Genomic DNA, 12,823 nt, shown 5'->3' on the forward strand with positions numbered 1-12,823 from the left:
CAATCATCTTCAGAAAGCGAGGGATCGCCTAAGTAAAAAAGTAAGTAAGTAAGATTTGGAAACTAGAAATCATTTCACAAACTTAGCTATTTCATGCATCTTCTGGATGCATGCCTAGAAAAACAGTGGTGTAGTTGCCTTGATTATTGGCATCCCAGGCCCATCAGCTGGCCTACTACTCTCAAGTATGGTAATGCCCTTAGGCCAGTACTAAAGTATGGTTCAACCAGTCAGTTTTGGCATGTGGAATGGGGCAGTTGGGGCACCTCAGGCAGCAAAATGTCTTGGGTCTGTGTTGTGTATGTCCCTGTTAATCCCGTTGGGTGGATCTCAGCATTGTCCCTTAACACTTACATGTGGAGTGATTTGCGTGTCTGGACTGACCCAGTTCTCAAAAGTCTCCAACAAAGTGGACGGATCTCAGGATCTCACTCCCAATCCATCCGCTCAACCGTTCTATTTGAACTGCTTGGACAGAGCAAACTCTGCCCTTCTCGGAAACCGAAATGATTCAGTTCCTGAATCCCTCTCTCCCGATCATTTTGGCTACTTGGCCAAAACATTTGGACACATCGAATTCTGATTGGAATTATCTCTATCTCTCTCTCTCTCATACACACACAAACACAAACATACACAAACTAAGACAAAGTTAACCTCTCTTTTCTGTAGCGATGGCTCATGGTTCCATATGAAAGACCACCTCCCACTTTGAAGTCCATAGTATCATGGCATTAATCTGCCACGAGAGACTAAGGCTTCTCAAGACATGGTCCATCCGTTGATACATGTTTTGTTGTGCAAACCATTCTGGCACAATGTATTGTCGAAGGCTTTCATGGCCGGAATCACTGGGTTGTTGTAGGTTTTTTCAGGCTATATGGCCATGTTCTAGAGGCATTCTCTCCTGACGTTTCGCCTGCATCTATGGCAAGCATCCTCAGAGGTATTGAGGTCTGTTGAAACTAGGAAAAAGGTTTCATATATCTGTGGAATGTTCTGGCACAACTTCAGTGGGAATGCCACCTGCCCAGTGTCCTCTGGCTAACCACAGTTTGTCAGAAGAAGAAATCCCCAAAGTAGTTCAAATAGTCTGCATGGCATATGTGTCCTCTTGAGAGCCCGATGAGTTGTACAGCAGGCTTTGCACTTGTTCCTTGGGCACAATGGTTGTTGGGATACGCCGTTTCAACCAAACCCACCCGACAAAAATGGAAGCAACGGAGAGAATGCCAACAGCCGTCAAGGAGAAGATGTGAGTCCGGTACCCAGACAACAAGGTGGAAGTCTCATCTGGTTTGGAAGATGTTACCTCCACTTGACTCCTTTGGTGACCATTTCCATGGTGAGGCCTTGAAGTCGGCTGAGAAATTGGTGGTTCAGGAGAAACATCTTTGTTGGCTTCTGTTAAAAAAGAGGTTCTCGATGTGCCTACAAAAGCAACAGATGAATACCTTGTCGCATCTTTAATGTTGCTTTCTGTGACAGCTTTCCTTTGCTGCTCAACATTGTCCGGAACTGAAGCGGACAGACTGGGAGACACTGGGAATGTAGTCAACGGAGTAGGAGGCACATCGCCTTTCCCAACCAGATTGAAAGTGGGTGAAATGGAAGACCTCATGGGATTTAGATGATCGGATCTACTGCTAGTAGCTCCTACAGTCCCGGAGTGATGTGTTGGATCTTTCTCATTGGGAGTGACATCCTCTGCAAATCTTTGTGCCCTGTCTGTAGTTGGAGTTGCCGCAGTTCCACTTGTATCCGATTCAAGTGTGATAACGTCTCCATTTTCGACAGCAGGAGATGGACCAAACGAGGTGGCATTTGCTCCCGAGCGCATGGGAACGCTTGTTGTCCTCAAAGGCAATCCTGTTGACGTTTGGATGGGGTGAGTATAACCCACATTTGGAGCCGACGTGGGGTCTTGGGAGAGCTTGTCAAATGTACCCTTTGGCTTGGGTGGAGGAGTGCGTTTGGCATCCAGGAACTTAATGTGGCTTTGCACCCATTCTTCCTCTGGTTTGGCGCAGAAGGTAAAATTCCTCTTAGTAGTAAATCTGGAGAGGGAAAGAGAAGAATCTCCATAAGAATTGATGCGGATTGCGAGTGACACAACCTAGTAGTGTTACATCTATTAGAATACATATTACCAAACTGGGAGACGCCAACGCTCGAAACTCCACTGTTTTGTTTTGTATTTTAATACAAAAATATTTAAAGAAAAGCTTAAACACCTTCCAATATGATTAAATATATCTCAGATATACGAGAGATGCCTCTACACCAGTGTTTCTCAACCTGGGTGTCGGGACCCCTTGGGGGGTCATGAGAAGGTGTCAGAGGGGTCACCAAGGACCATTAGAAAACACAGTATTGCCTGTTGGTCATGGGGGAAGTCTGGCCCAATTCTATCATTGGTTGAGGTATATAGATACAGATATATAGTTTTTTTGCTTTGGTTCCTGCTCTTTCTTATTTATTTATTACTAGCCATCCCCTGCCACGCGTTGCTGTGGGGGTTCTGTGTGGGAGGTTTGGCCCAATTCTATTGTTGGTGGGGTTCAGAGTGCTCTTTGATTGTAGGTGAACTATAAATCCCAGCAACTACAACTCCCAAATGTCAAGTCTATTTTCCCCAAACTCCGCCAATGTTTACATTTGAGCATATTGAATATTCGTTCCAAGTTTGGCCAAAATTCATCATTGTTTGAGTCCATAGTGCTCTCTGGATGTAGGTGAACTACAACTCCCAAACTCAAGGTCAATGCCCACCAAACCCTTTCAGTATTTTCCGTTGGTCATGGGAGTTCTGTATACTAAGTTTGGTTCAATTCCCCCATTGGTAGAGTTCAGAATGCTCTTTGATTGTAGGTGAACTATAAATCCCAGCAACTACAACTCCCAAATGACAAAATCAATCCCCTCCAACCCTACCAGTATTGTAATTTGGGCGTATTGGGCATGTGTGCCAAATTTGGTCCAGTGAATGAAAATACATCCTGCATATCAGATATTTACATTACGATTCATAACAGTAGCAAAATTAGAGTTATATTTATATTTATATTTATTTATCGTGTCATGGGCACCCAGACAATTGTATTACATTTCTAACAGAACAAAACAAAAAACAGACAACACACAAAGTCTGCAAGCTTGGTATTCTATTAAATGTCCTTTGACCAGTATCTGGCCCCTTGGAGTGCTTCTGGTGTTGCCGCAAGAAGGTCCTCCATTGTGCATGTGGCAGGGCTCAGGGTGCATTGTAGTAGGTGGACTGTAGTTTGCTCCTCTCCACACTCGCATGTCATGGATTCCACTTTGTAGCCCCATTTCTGAAGGTTGGCTCTGCATCTCGTGGTGCCAGAGCGCAGTCTGTTCAGCGCCTTCCAAGTCGCCCAGTCTTCTGTGTGCCCAGGGGGGAGTCTCTCATTTGGTATCAGCCATTGGTTGAGGTTCTGGGTTTGAGCCTGCCACTTTTGGACTCTCGCTTGCTGAGGTGTTCCAGCGAGTGTCTCTGTAAATCTTAGAAAACTATTTCTTGATTTGTCATTGACATGCTGGCTGATACCCAAACAGGGGATGAGCTGGAGATGTCTCTGCCTTGGTCCTTTCACTATTGGCTGCTACTTCCTGGCGGATGTCAGGTGGTGCAATACCGGCTAAACAGTGTAGTTTCTCCAGTGTTGTAGGGCGCAGACACCCCGTAATAATCCAGCATGTCTCATTAAGAGCCACATCCACTGTTTTTGTTGTGACTCAGCATCTGTCTCATGTACCTACTAGTAGTAGGAGGAGGAAACGAGGTTTGGAAGAGGAAGACGCTCAGCAACAGCTGAAGCGTATTAGAGACTTGTTCCTAGAGCCTACGGATGAGGAGGATTTTGAGGGGTTTACTCGCGAGGAAATGGAGGTGGAGGATTACCGCGGTGTAAAGCGAGTAGCACGCAGCTCGGATAGTGATGAGGAATCTGTTTCTAAACGCCTTAAAGATGTAGCTGATTGTGAGGAGTTTGACAGCGAAGAGGAAGAGCTGGATTGGACCAGGGTCCAGGAAGTGTTAGATGTGGTTAATGCTCCCACTTCTAGTGATGAGTTCCAGGGTTTTACTGACACTTGGGTTTCAGATACTACTTTGCAGGATGCAGTCCGAAGTACAGAATGGCAGCAGTGGAGAAGTCGGGATTCACTTGTGGAAATGGATGCACCTGGAAGTGACTCCAGCGACTCGGACGAGATTTAAGGAGCAGTTTGGCAACAGACCAGTTGCAGAGTTCAAAGTGTCGTGTTACCGTGTGCCTTGTGTTTAACTCTTGCCCTGAGCTCCTGCTTACAGCTTCGTGGATTCCTGATTGTGTGGACGACCTTGCCGGAACTGGATTCGTGAGTCTTATCTCCTGCCCTGACCCTCGAACTGCCTGACCACTCTACGCTCCTGCTTATCCCTTGGTGACTTCGTTGGACCGCTCCTCATGCGGATTGCTGCTTGCTGTTTTGTTTGGATTTGGAATGGACTGAGTTTCTGCCGCTGACTTCAAGCCGTACTGCCTGTGTTATTGCTGCTTTCCTTTTCCCAGCAAGGACTGACTGGGACTTGGTTTGTTTACATTCTTGCTGGCTGCAAGCCCTTTTGTGTTTACCACTCTGCTTTTAAGAGCCCTTTTTCTTATGTTAATTGACATTAAAGACCTTTGTTTAACTCCTTAACTGCTGTCTTGCCTTGCTGGTCCGCCTGGGTCTTGACAGTTTTAGCGTGGTGAGATGTGTTCCACACTGGGCATGCATACTCAGCCGCAGAGTAGCACAGCGCAAGGGCAGATGCCTTCACTGTATCTGGTTGTGATCCCCAGGTTGTGCCAGTCAGCTTTCGTATGATATTGTTTCTAGCACCCACTTTTTGCTTGATGTTCAGGCAGTGCTTCTGAATACAGTTATGAAGTAGCAACAAAAATAATGTTATGGTTGAGGGTCACCACAACATGAGCAACTGTATCAAGAGGTTTGGTGTTAGGAAGGTTGAGAACCACTGCTCTACACTCTCAGTAGAGCTACAGAACTAAAACGTGAGGCTGATTTTCTTATTGAGCTCCTAAAGTGCATGCTTGTGTCTGATGTTCATGTTGATATTCATGATTAGAATGGGGATGATGTTCATGTTGATGTTCATGAAGGGAAGGGGGATGTTGATCTGGTTCCTGTGCCGGGGTCTGGTGGATTTGGGGATGAGGGGTCGCTTGGGCCTGAATGGAGTTTAAATGGAGAGGCTGGAGAAGCCTGAGTTGCTGCAAAAGGATTCTCAAGGTCCTGGGCATGGGAAAGGCCTTTTGCCGGAGTTACTTGGTCAGTTATCTGAGAATGAAGCTGATTTAGATGTTTCAGGTGCAGGAGTTTATGAGACCTTCGACAGGAAAAGAAGTTTTAGTAAACAGAGGCAGTCCGGGAAGCAATTAAGACCCTCAGCTCGGATTCAACAGAAGTTAGATCAGTGTTTTGCTACTTTTGTGAATCGTAATGTAAATATGTATTGTCAAAGGCTTTCATGGCCGGAAACACAGGGTTGTTGTAGGTTTTTCCGGGCTATATGGCCATGTTCTAGAGCAGTGTTTCTCAACCTGGGGGTCAGGACCCCTGAGGGGGTCGCGAGGGGGTGTCAGAGGGGTCACCAAAGACCATCAGAAAACACAGTATTTTCTGATGGTCATGGGGATTCCATGTGGGAAGTTTGAGCCAATTCTGTCGTCGGTGGAGTTCAGAATGTTCTTTGATTGTAATGAACTATAAATCCCAGCAACTACAACTCCCAAATGTCAGGATCTATTTTCCCCAGACTCCACCAGTGTTCACATTTGGGCATATTGAGTATCCGTGTCAAGTTTGGTCCAGCTCCACCATTGCATGAGTCCACAGTGCTCTCTGGATATAGGTGAACTACAACTCCCAAACTCAAGGTCAATGCCCATCAAACCCTTCCAGTGTTTTCCATTGGTCATGGGAGCCAAGTTTGGTTCAAATCCATTGCTGGTGGAGTTCAGAATGCTCTTTGATTAGAAGTGAACTATAAATCCCAGCAACTACAACTCCCAAATGACAAAATCAATCCTCCCCCAACCCCACTGGCATTTACTTGTGGGTGCATTGGGTATTTGTGCCCAGTTTGGTCCAGTGAACGAAAATGCATCCTGCATATCAGATATTTACATTATGACTTATAACAGTAGTAAAATGACTGTTATGAAGTAGCAACAAAAACAATATTAAGGTTGGGGGTCACCACAACATGAGGGACTGGATTAAGGGGTCACGGCATTAGGAAGGTTGAGAACCACTGTACTAGAGGCATTCTCTCCTGATGTTTTGCCTGCATCTATGGCAAGCATCCTCAGAGGTAGAGAGGTCTATTGGAACTAGGAAAGTGGGTTTATATATCTGTGGAATGACCAGGGTGGGACAAATGACTCCTGTCTGTTGGAGCTAGGTGTGAACTGACCATTTGATGGCCTGGCAGTGCCTGGGGGAATCTTTTGTTGAGAGGTGATTAGGTGATAATACCAAGTTTCATGCACCAAGGTCTGCTAGCTCATGTTTGTCTATGGCAGTGCTTCTCAACCTTGGGTCCCCAGATGATTTTGGCCTACAACTCCCAGAAATCCCAGCCAGTTTACCAGCTGTTATGACTTCTGGGAATTGTAGGCCAAAAACATCTGAGGACCCCAGGTTGAGAACCACTGGTCTATGGAATATGCTTCTGTATCTTTCATGGATTTCTAGTGCCTAGTTTCATGGATTTCCTTGGACTCTTGGTTCCCGTCTTCCTTTGTATCTGATGAACTAAATTGGATTATTTTGAAGTGGTGTCAAACTGCACTCATTCTGCACTGTAGATGTGCCCTAAGTTAAGTCTTTCTCCATAATTTGCGCACTGAATCATAGAATCATAGAATCAAAGAGTTGGAAGAGACCTCCTGGGCCATCCAGTCCAACGCCATTCTGCCAAGAAGCAGGAATATTGCATTCAAATCACCCCTGACAGATGGCCATCCAGCCTCTGTTTAAAAGCTTCCAAAGAAGGAGCCTCCACCACACTCCGGGGCAGAGAGTTCCACTGCTGAACGGCTCTCACAGTCAGGAAGTTCTTCCTAATGTTCAGATGGAATCTCCTCTCTTGTAGTTTGAAGCCATTGTTCCGCGTCCTAGTCTCCAGGGAAGCAGAAAACAAGCTTGCTCCCTCCTCCCTGTGGCTTCCTCTCACATATTTATACATGGCTATCATATCTCCTCTCAGCCTTCTCTTCTTCAGGCTAAAAATGCCCAGTTCCTTTAGCCGCTCCTCATAGGGCTTGTTCTCCAGACCTTTTATCATTTTAGTCGCCCTCCTCTGGACACATTCCAGCTTGTCAATATCTCTCTTGAATTGTGGTGCCCAGAATTGGACACAATATTCCAGGTGTGGTCTAACCAAAACAGAATAGAGGGGTAGCATGACTTCCCTAGATCTAGACACTATGCTCCTATTGATGCAGACCAAAATCCCATTGGCTTTTTTTGCCGCCACATCACATTGTTGGCTCATGTTTAACTTCTTGTCCACGAGGACTCCAAGATCTTTTTCACACGTACTGCTCTCGAGCCAGGCATTGTCCCCCATTCTATATCTTTGCATTTCGTTTTTCCTGCCAAAGTGGAGTATCTTGCATTTGTCACTGTTGAACTTCATTTTGTTAGTTTTGGCCCATCTCTCTAATCTGTCAAGATCGTTTTGAATCCTGCTCTTGTCCTCTGGACTATTGGCTATCCCTCCCAATTTGGTGTTGTCTGCAAACTTGATGATCATGCCTTCTAGCCCTTCATCTAAGTCATTAATAAAGATGTTGAACAGGATCGGGCCCAGGACGGAACCCTGCGGCACTCTGCTCGTCACTTCTTTCCAGGATGAAGAGGAAGCATTGGGGAGAATCACCCTCTGGGTTCGTCCATTTAACCAATTACAGATCCTCCTCACCGTAGTTTTGCCTAGCCCACATTGGACTAGTTTCCTTGCCAGAAGGTCATGGGGGACCTTGTCAAAGAAGGCCTTCCTGAAATCCAGGTACGCTCCATCCACGGCATTCCCCGCATCTACCCAGCTTGTAACTCCATCGAAAAAAGAGATCAGATGAGTCTGACATGACTTGTTTTTGATAAATCCATGTTGACTATTAGCGATGACCGCATTTGTTTCTAAGTGTTTGCAGACCACTTCCTTAACAATCTTTTCCAGAATCTTGCCTGGTATCGACATGAGGCTGACCGGACGGTAGTTGTTTGGGTCGTCCTTTTTTCCCTTCTTGAAGATTGGGACCACATTGGCCCTCCTTCAATCTGCTGGAACTTCTCCCGTTCTCCAAGAACTCTCAAAGATGGTTGCCAATGGTTCCGAAATGACTTCCGCTAGTTCCTTCAATACTCTGGGGTGCAGTTGATCTGGCCCTGAAAGGGGACTTGAACTCATTAAGAGCATTATCATCACCATTATATTTATTTCTACCCTGATTATCTCTCCCGCAGAGGACTCAGAGCGGCTTAACATAAAAGCATCGGCATACAGTTTCAAATATACGAACATGCAAACATATACTTACATCACAGAGGTCTTCCCTAGGCATCTGACCTTCTCATAACTTAGCAGCTGGTGCGGAGGGAATTTCGCTCCATTTGAATTACGGGGGCATTCTGTTTTACATTGTTTTCCTGCTTCAGGCTCTCCTATGGGAAGGTAAAACACACAACAGGCATTAGTTGTTGCACTCCAGGACTGGAATAATTCTCTTGAGTTTAAACACCACACGTTGAATAGGAAAAACAATCCTTTTATTGAAGATAAGTAAAAAAACAAACAAACAGTAAAGCAAAAAGCACTTTAAAGAAATGGGCGAATCCAGTTAGGTAAGAAGATAAGCAGGACTTTACTTACTTACTTACTTACTTACTTACTTAGGCGATCCCTCGTAGTCCGAGGATGATGGTCCTCCAAGTGTAGTATCCTGGCGGTGGGTTCGTAGGTGACTGTGGAGCCCTATTCTTGCTCTGCATCTTCTCCCGCAGTGAGGGCATCGGTTTCCAGGTGGAAGGCGGTCCCGGTCGGGGTTGGCTTGACGCGCCTTCCTCTTGGCAAATTTCTCTCTTTCGCCTCCAGTTGTGCCTCTTTGAATTCTGCAGCACTGCTGGTCACAGCTGACCTCCAACTGGAGCACTCAGGAGCCAGGGCTTCCCAGTTCTCTGTGTCTATGCCAGAGTTTTTAAGGTTGGCTTTGAGCCCATCTTTCAATCTCTTTTCTTGTCCTCCAACATTCCGTTTTCCATTCTTGAGTTCAGAGTAGAGCGACTGCTTTGGGAGAGGGTGGTCGGGCATCCGGACAGCATGGCCAGTCCAGCAGAGTTGATGGCAGAGGACCATCGCTTCAATGCTGGTGGTCTTTGCTTCTTCCAGCACACTGACATTTGTCTGCTTGTCTTCCCAAGAGATTTGCAGGATTTTTCGGAGGCAGCGATGATGGAATCGTTCCAGGAGTTGCATGTGACGTCTGTAGACAGTCCACGTCTCTCAGGCGTATAGCATGGTTGGAAGGAAAATAGCTTTATAAACAAGCACCTTGGTCTCCTTACTGATGTCCCGGTCCTCAAACACACTCTGCTTCATTTGGAAAAATGCTGCACTCGCACAGCTCAAGCAGTGTTGAATTTCAGTGTCAATGTTGACTCTTGTGGAGAGGTGGCTGCCAAAGGAGCGGAAATGACCAACATTTTCTAATGTTACACCATTAAGCTGTATCGCTGGCATTGGAGAGGGATTGCAGGAACGAATTGTAAATGTAATGTAATGTTTGTTTGTGGAATTAACAGAACTCAAAAACCACTGGACGAATTGACACCAAATTTGGACACAAGACACCTAACAACTCCTAACCTAATTCTTTAATATAATAATAATTTAATAATAATAATAATAATATACTAATTTAGTAATAGTTTAATATTTATTTTGTTATTTAGTTTAATAATAATAATAATGTATTGTCGAAGGCTTTCATGGCCGGAATCACTCAGTTCTTGTGGGTTTTTTCGGGCTATATGGCCATGTTCTAGAGGCATTTCTCCTGACGTTTCGCCTGCATCTATGGCAGGCATCCTCAGAGGGCATCTATGGCAGGCACCCTCTGAGGATGCCTGCCATAGATGCAGGCGAAACGTCAGGAGAAATGCCTCTAGAACATGGCCATATAGCCCGAAAAAACCCACAAGAACTGAATAATAATAATAATAATAATCTCATAATAATTTCATAATAATAGTAATTTATTATAGTAATAATGATTTGATAATAATAATTTATCAAATAATTTATTATTATTATTCAATTATTATAATATAATTAATAATTATTAAATTATTATATTATAATAATTGAATTATATTGAATAATAATAATAATAATAATAATAATAATTCAGTTTGATACTACTTTAATTGCCATGATTCAATACTATAGAATCCTGGGAGTTGTAGGGTTGTTGTAGGTTTTTCGGGCTATATGGCCATGTTCTAGAGGCATTTTCTCCTGACGTTTCGCCTGCATCTATGGCAAGCATCCTCAGAGGGGGTGAGGTCTGTTGGAAGTAGGAAAAAAGGGTTTATATATCTGTGCAATGACCAGGGTGGGACAAAGGACTCTTGTCTGTTGGAGCTAGGTGTGAATATTTAAACTGACCACCTTTGTTAGCATTTGATGGCCTGGCAGTGCCTGGAGCAATCTTTTGTTGAGAGGTGACAGTTGTAGTTTTGCAATATCCGTCACTTTCTCTATCAAACTGCAACTCCCAGGATCCCATAACATGGAGTGGTGTCAAACTGCATTAATTCTACAGTGCAGAGGCACCTTTCCTCTCAACAGAGAAAAAATCTGAAACTCATACAACGAAGCGACAATTGCAGAGGAAACAAACAAGGACATCTAATCACCTCTCAACAAAAGTTTGCTCCAGGCACTGTCAGGCCATTATATGCTAATCCAGGTGGTGAGTTGAAACATTCACACCTAACTCCAGCAGACAAGAGTCCTTTGTCCCACCCTGGTCATTCCACAAATATATAAACCCATTTTCCTAGTTCCAACGGACCTCACTACTTCTGAGGATGCTTGCCATAGATGCAGGCGAAATGTCAGGAGAGAATGCCTCTAGACCATGGCCATATAGCCCCAAAAAACCTACAGCAACCCAGTGATTCCGGCCACGAAAGCCTTCGACAATTCTTGCATCTTTCGTATTTGGTGTTTACAGGATACATTAACCATTCAATGGTTCTCCTGGGAAATTTGGAGATGCATAATCTGTTATTGGGGATGACATTCAACTTTGGGGGAATTTCCCACTGATAACATCTGTTGACAATAATACACACAGTTTGTATTTCCCCATTTTTAGTCTCAGGAAGGAACAGCAGCCGCCCTGCCCTGTTTTGGAGGCGACACTTTCATTTTCGAAAACCATTGTTCCAGGATATTTGCGGCAAGAAGAAAAAAAATCCTTGCGGGAGTGGTTCAATAAGCAAATATATGGAACTGGACATTAGTTTTTAACTAACAGCTCAATTGCACTTGTTGCTTTCTGTTGCTTTCAGAGGAATTTATTTTATTTCATGTCAGGAGTGACTTGAGAAACTGCAAGTCACTTCTGGTGTGAGAAAATTGGCCATCTGCAAGGACATTGCCCAGGGAACACCCGGATGTTTTACCATCCTTGTGGGAGGCTTCTCTCATGTCCCTGCATGTGGAGTTGGAGCTGACAGAGGTAGCTCATCCGCATTCTTACTTCTGTTATAGAACTCCAGTATGCTGATGACAACGTCATCTGCGCGCATTCAGAAGAAGACCTACAAGCCACTCTAAAAACCTTCGCAGAAGCATACGAGAAACTCAGCCTGTCATTGAACATCGAGAAAACCGAAGTGCTCTTCCAGCAGTCACCAGCCAATCCCTCTCCAATGCCAGAGATACAGCTTAATGGTGTAACATTAGAAAATGTGGACCATTTCCACTCCCTTGGCAGCCACCTCTCCACAAAAGTCAACATCGACACCGAAATACAACACTGCCTGAGCTCTGCGAGTGCAGCATTTTTCCGAATGAAGCAGAGAGTGTTTGAGGACCGGGACATCCGTAGAGATACCAAGGGGCTTGTTTATAAAGCTATTGTCTTCCCAACCCTGCTATATGCCTGTGAAACATGGACTGTCTACAGACGTTGACACTGAAATACAACATTGCCTGAGCTCTGCGAGTGCGGCATTTTTCTGAATGAAGCAGAGAGTGTTTGAGGACCGGGACATCCGTAGGGAGATCAAGGTGCTTGTTTATAAAGCTATTGTCCTCCCAACCCTGCTGTATGCCTGCGAAACGTGGACTGTCTACAGACGTCACATGCAACTCCTGGAACGATTCCCTCAGCACTGCCTCCGGAAAATCCTGCAAATCTCTTGGGAAGGCAAGCGGACAAATGTCAGCATGCTGGAAGAAGCAAAGACCACCAGCATTGAAGCGATGGTCCTCCGACATCAACTCCGCTGGACCGGCCATGTTGTCCAGATGCCCGACCACCATCTCCCAAAGCAGTTGCTCTATTCCGAACTCAAGAATGGAAAACGGAATGTTGGAGGACAGGAAAAGAGATTTAAAGATGGGCTCAAAGCCAACCTTTAAAACTCTGGCATAGACACTGAGAACTGGGAAGCCCTGGCCCTTGAGTGTTCCAACTGGAGGTCAGCTGTGACCAGCAGTGCTGCAGAATTT

The 12,823-nt window shown here is 45.0% G+C and overlaps 1 protein-coding gene across 1 annotated transcript in view; it reads right to left on the reverse strand.

The window, feature by feature from the left end:
* Positions 1 to 240: 240 nt before the first annotated feature.
* LOC137097561 (fractalkine-like) overlaps positions 241 to 12,823 on the reverse strand; it is a 29,437-nt gene continuing 16,854 nt past the window's right edge. Inside the window, exons 2-3 of the mRNA XM_067470991.1 lie at positions 8,619 to 8,742; positions 241 to 2,057 (exon numbers count right to left, since the gene is read on the reverse strand). Coding sequence (XP_067327092.1) covers positions 1,085 to 2,057; positions 8,619 to 8,742 — 1,097 coding nt within the window. The 3' untranslated portion in view covers positions 241 to 1,084. The remainder of the gene's footprint in view (positions 2,058 to 8,618; positions 8,743 to 12,823) is intronic.

This window comes from Anolis sagrei, chromosome 8 (genome assembly GCF_037176765.1).
Source record: "Anolis sagrei isolate rAnoSag1 chromosome 8, rAnoSag1.mat, whole genome shotgun sequence".
Classification (NCBI taxonomy): domain Eukaryota; kingdom Metazoa; phylum Chordata; class Lepidosauria; order Squamata; family Dactyloidae; genus Anolis; species Anolis sagrei.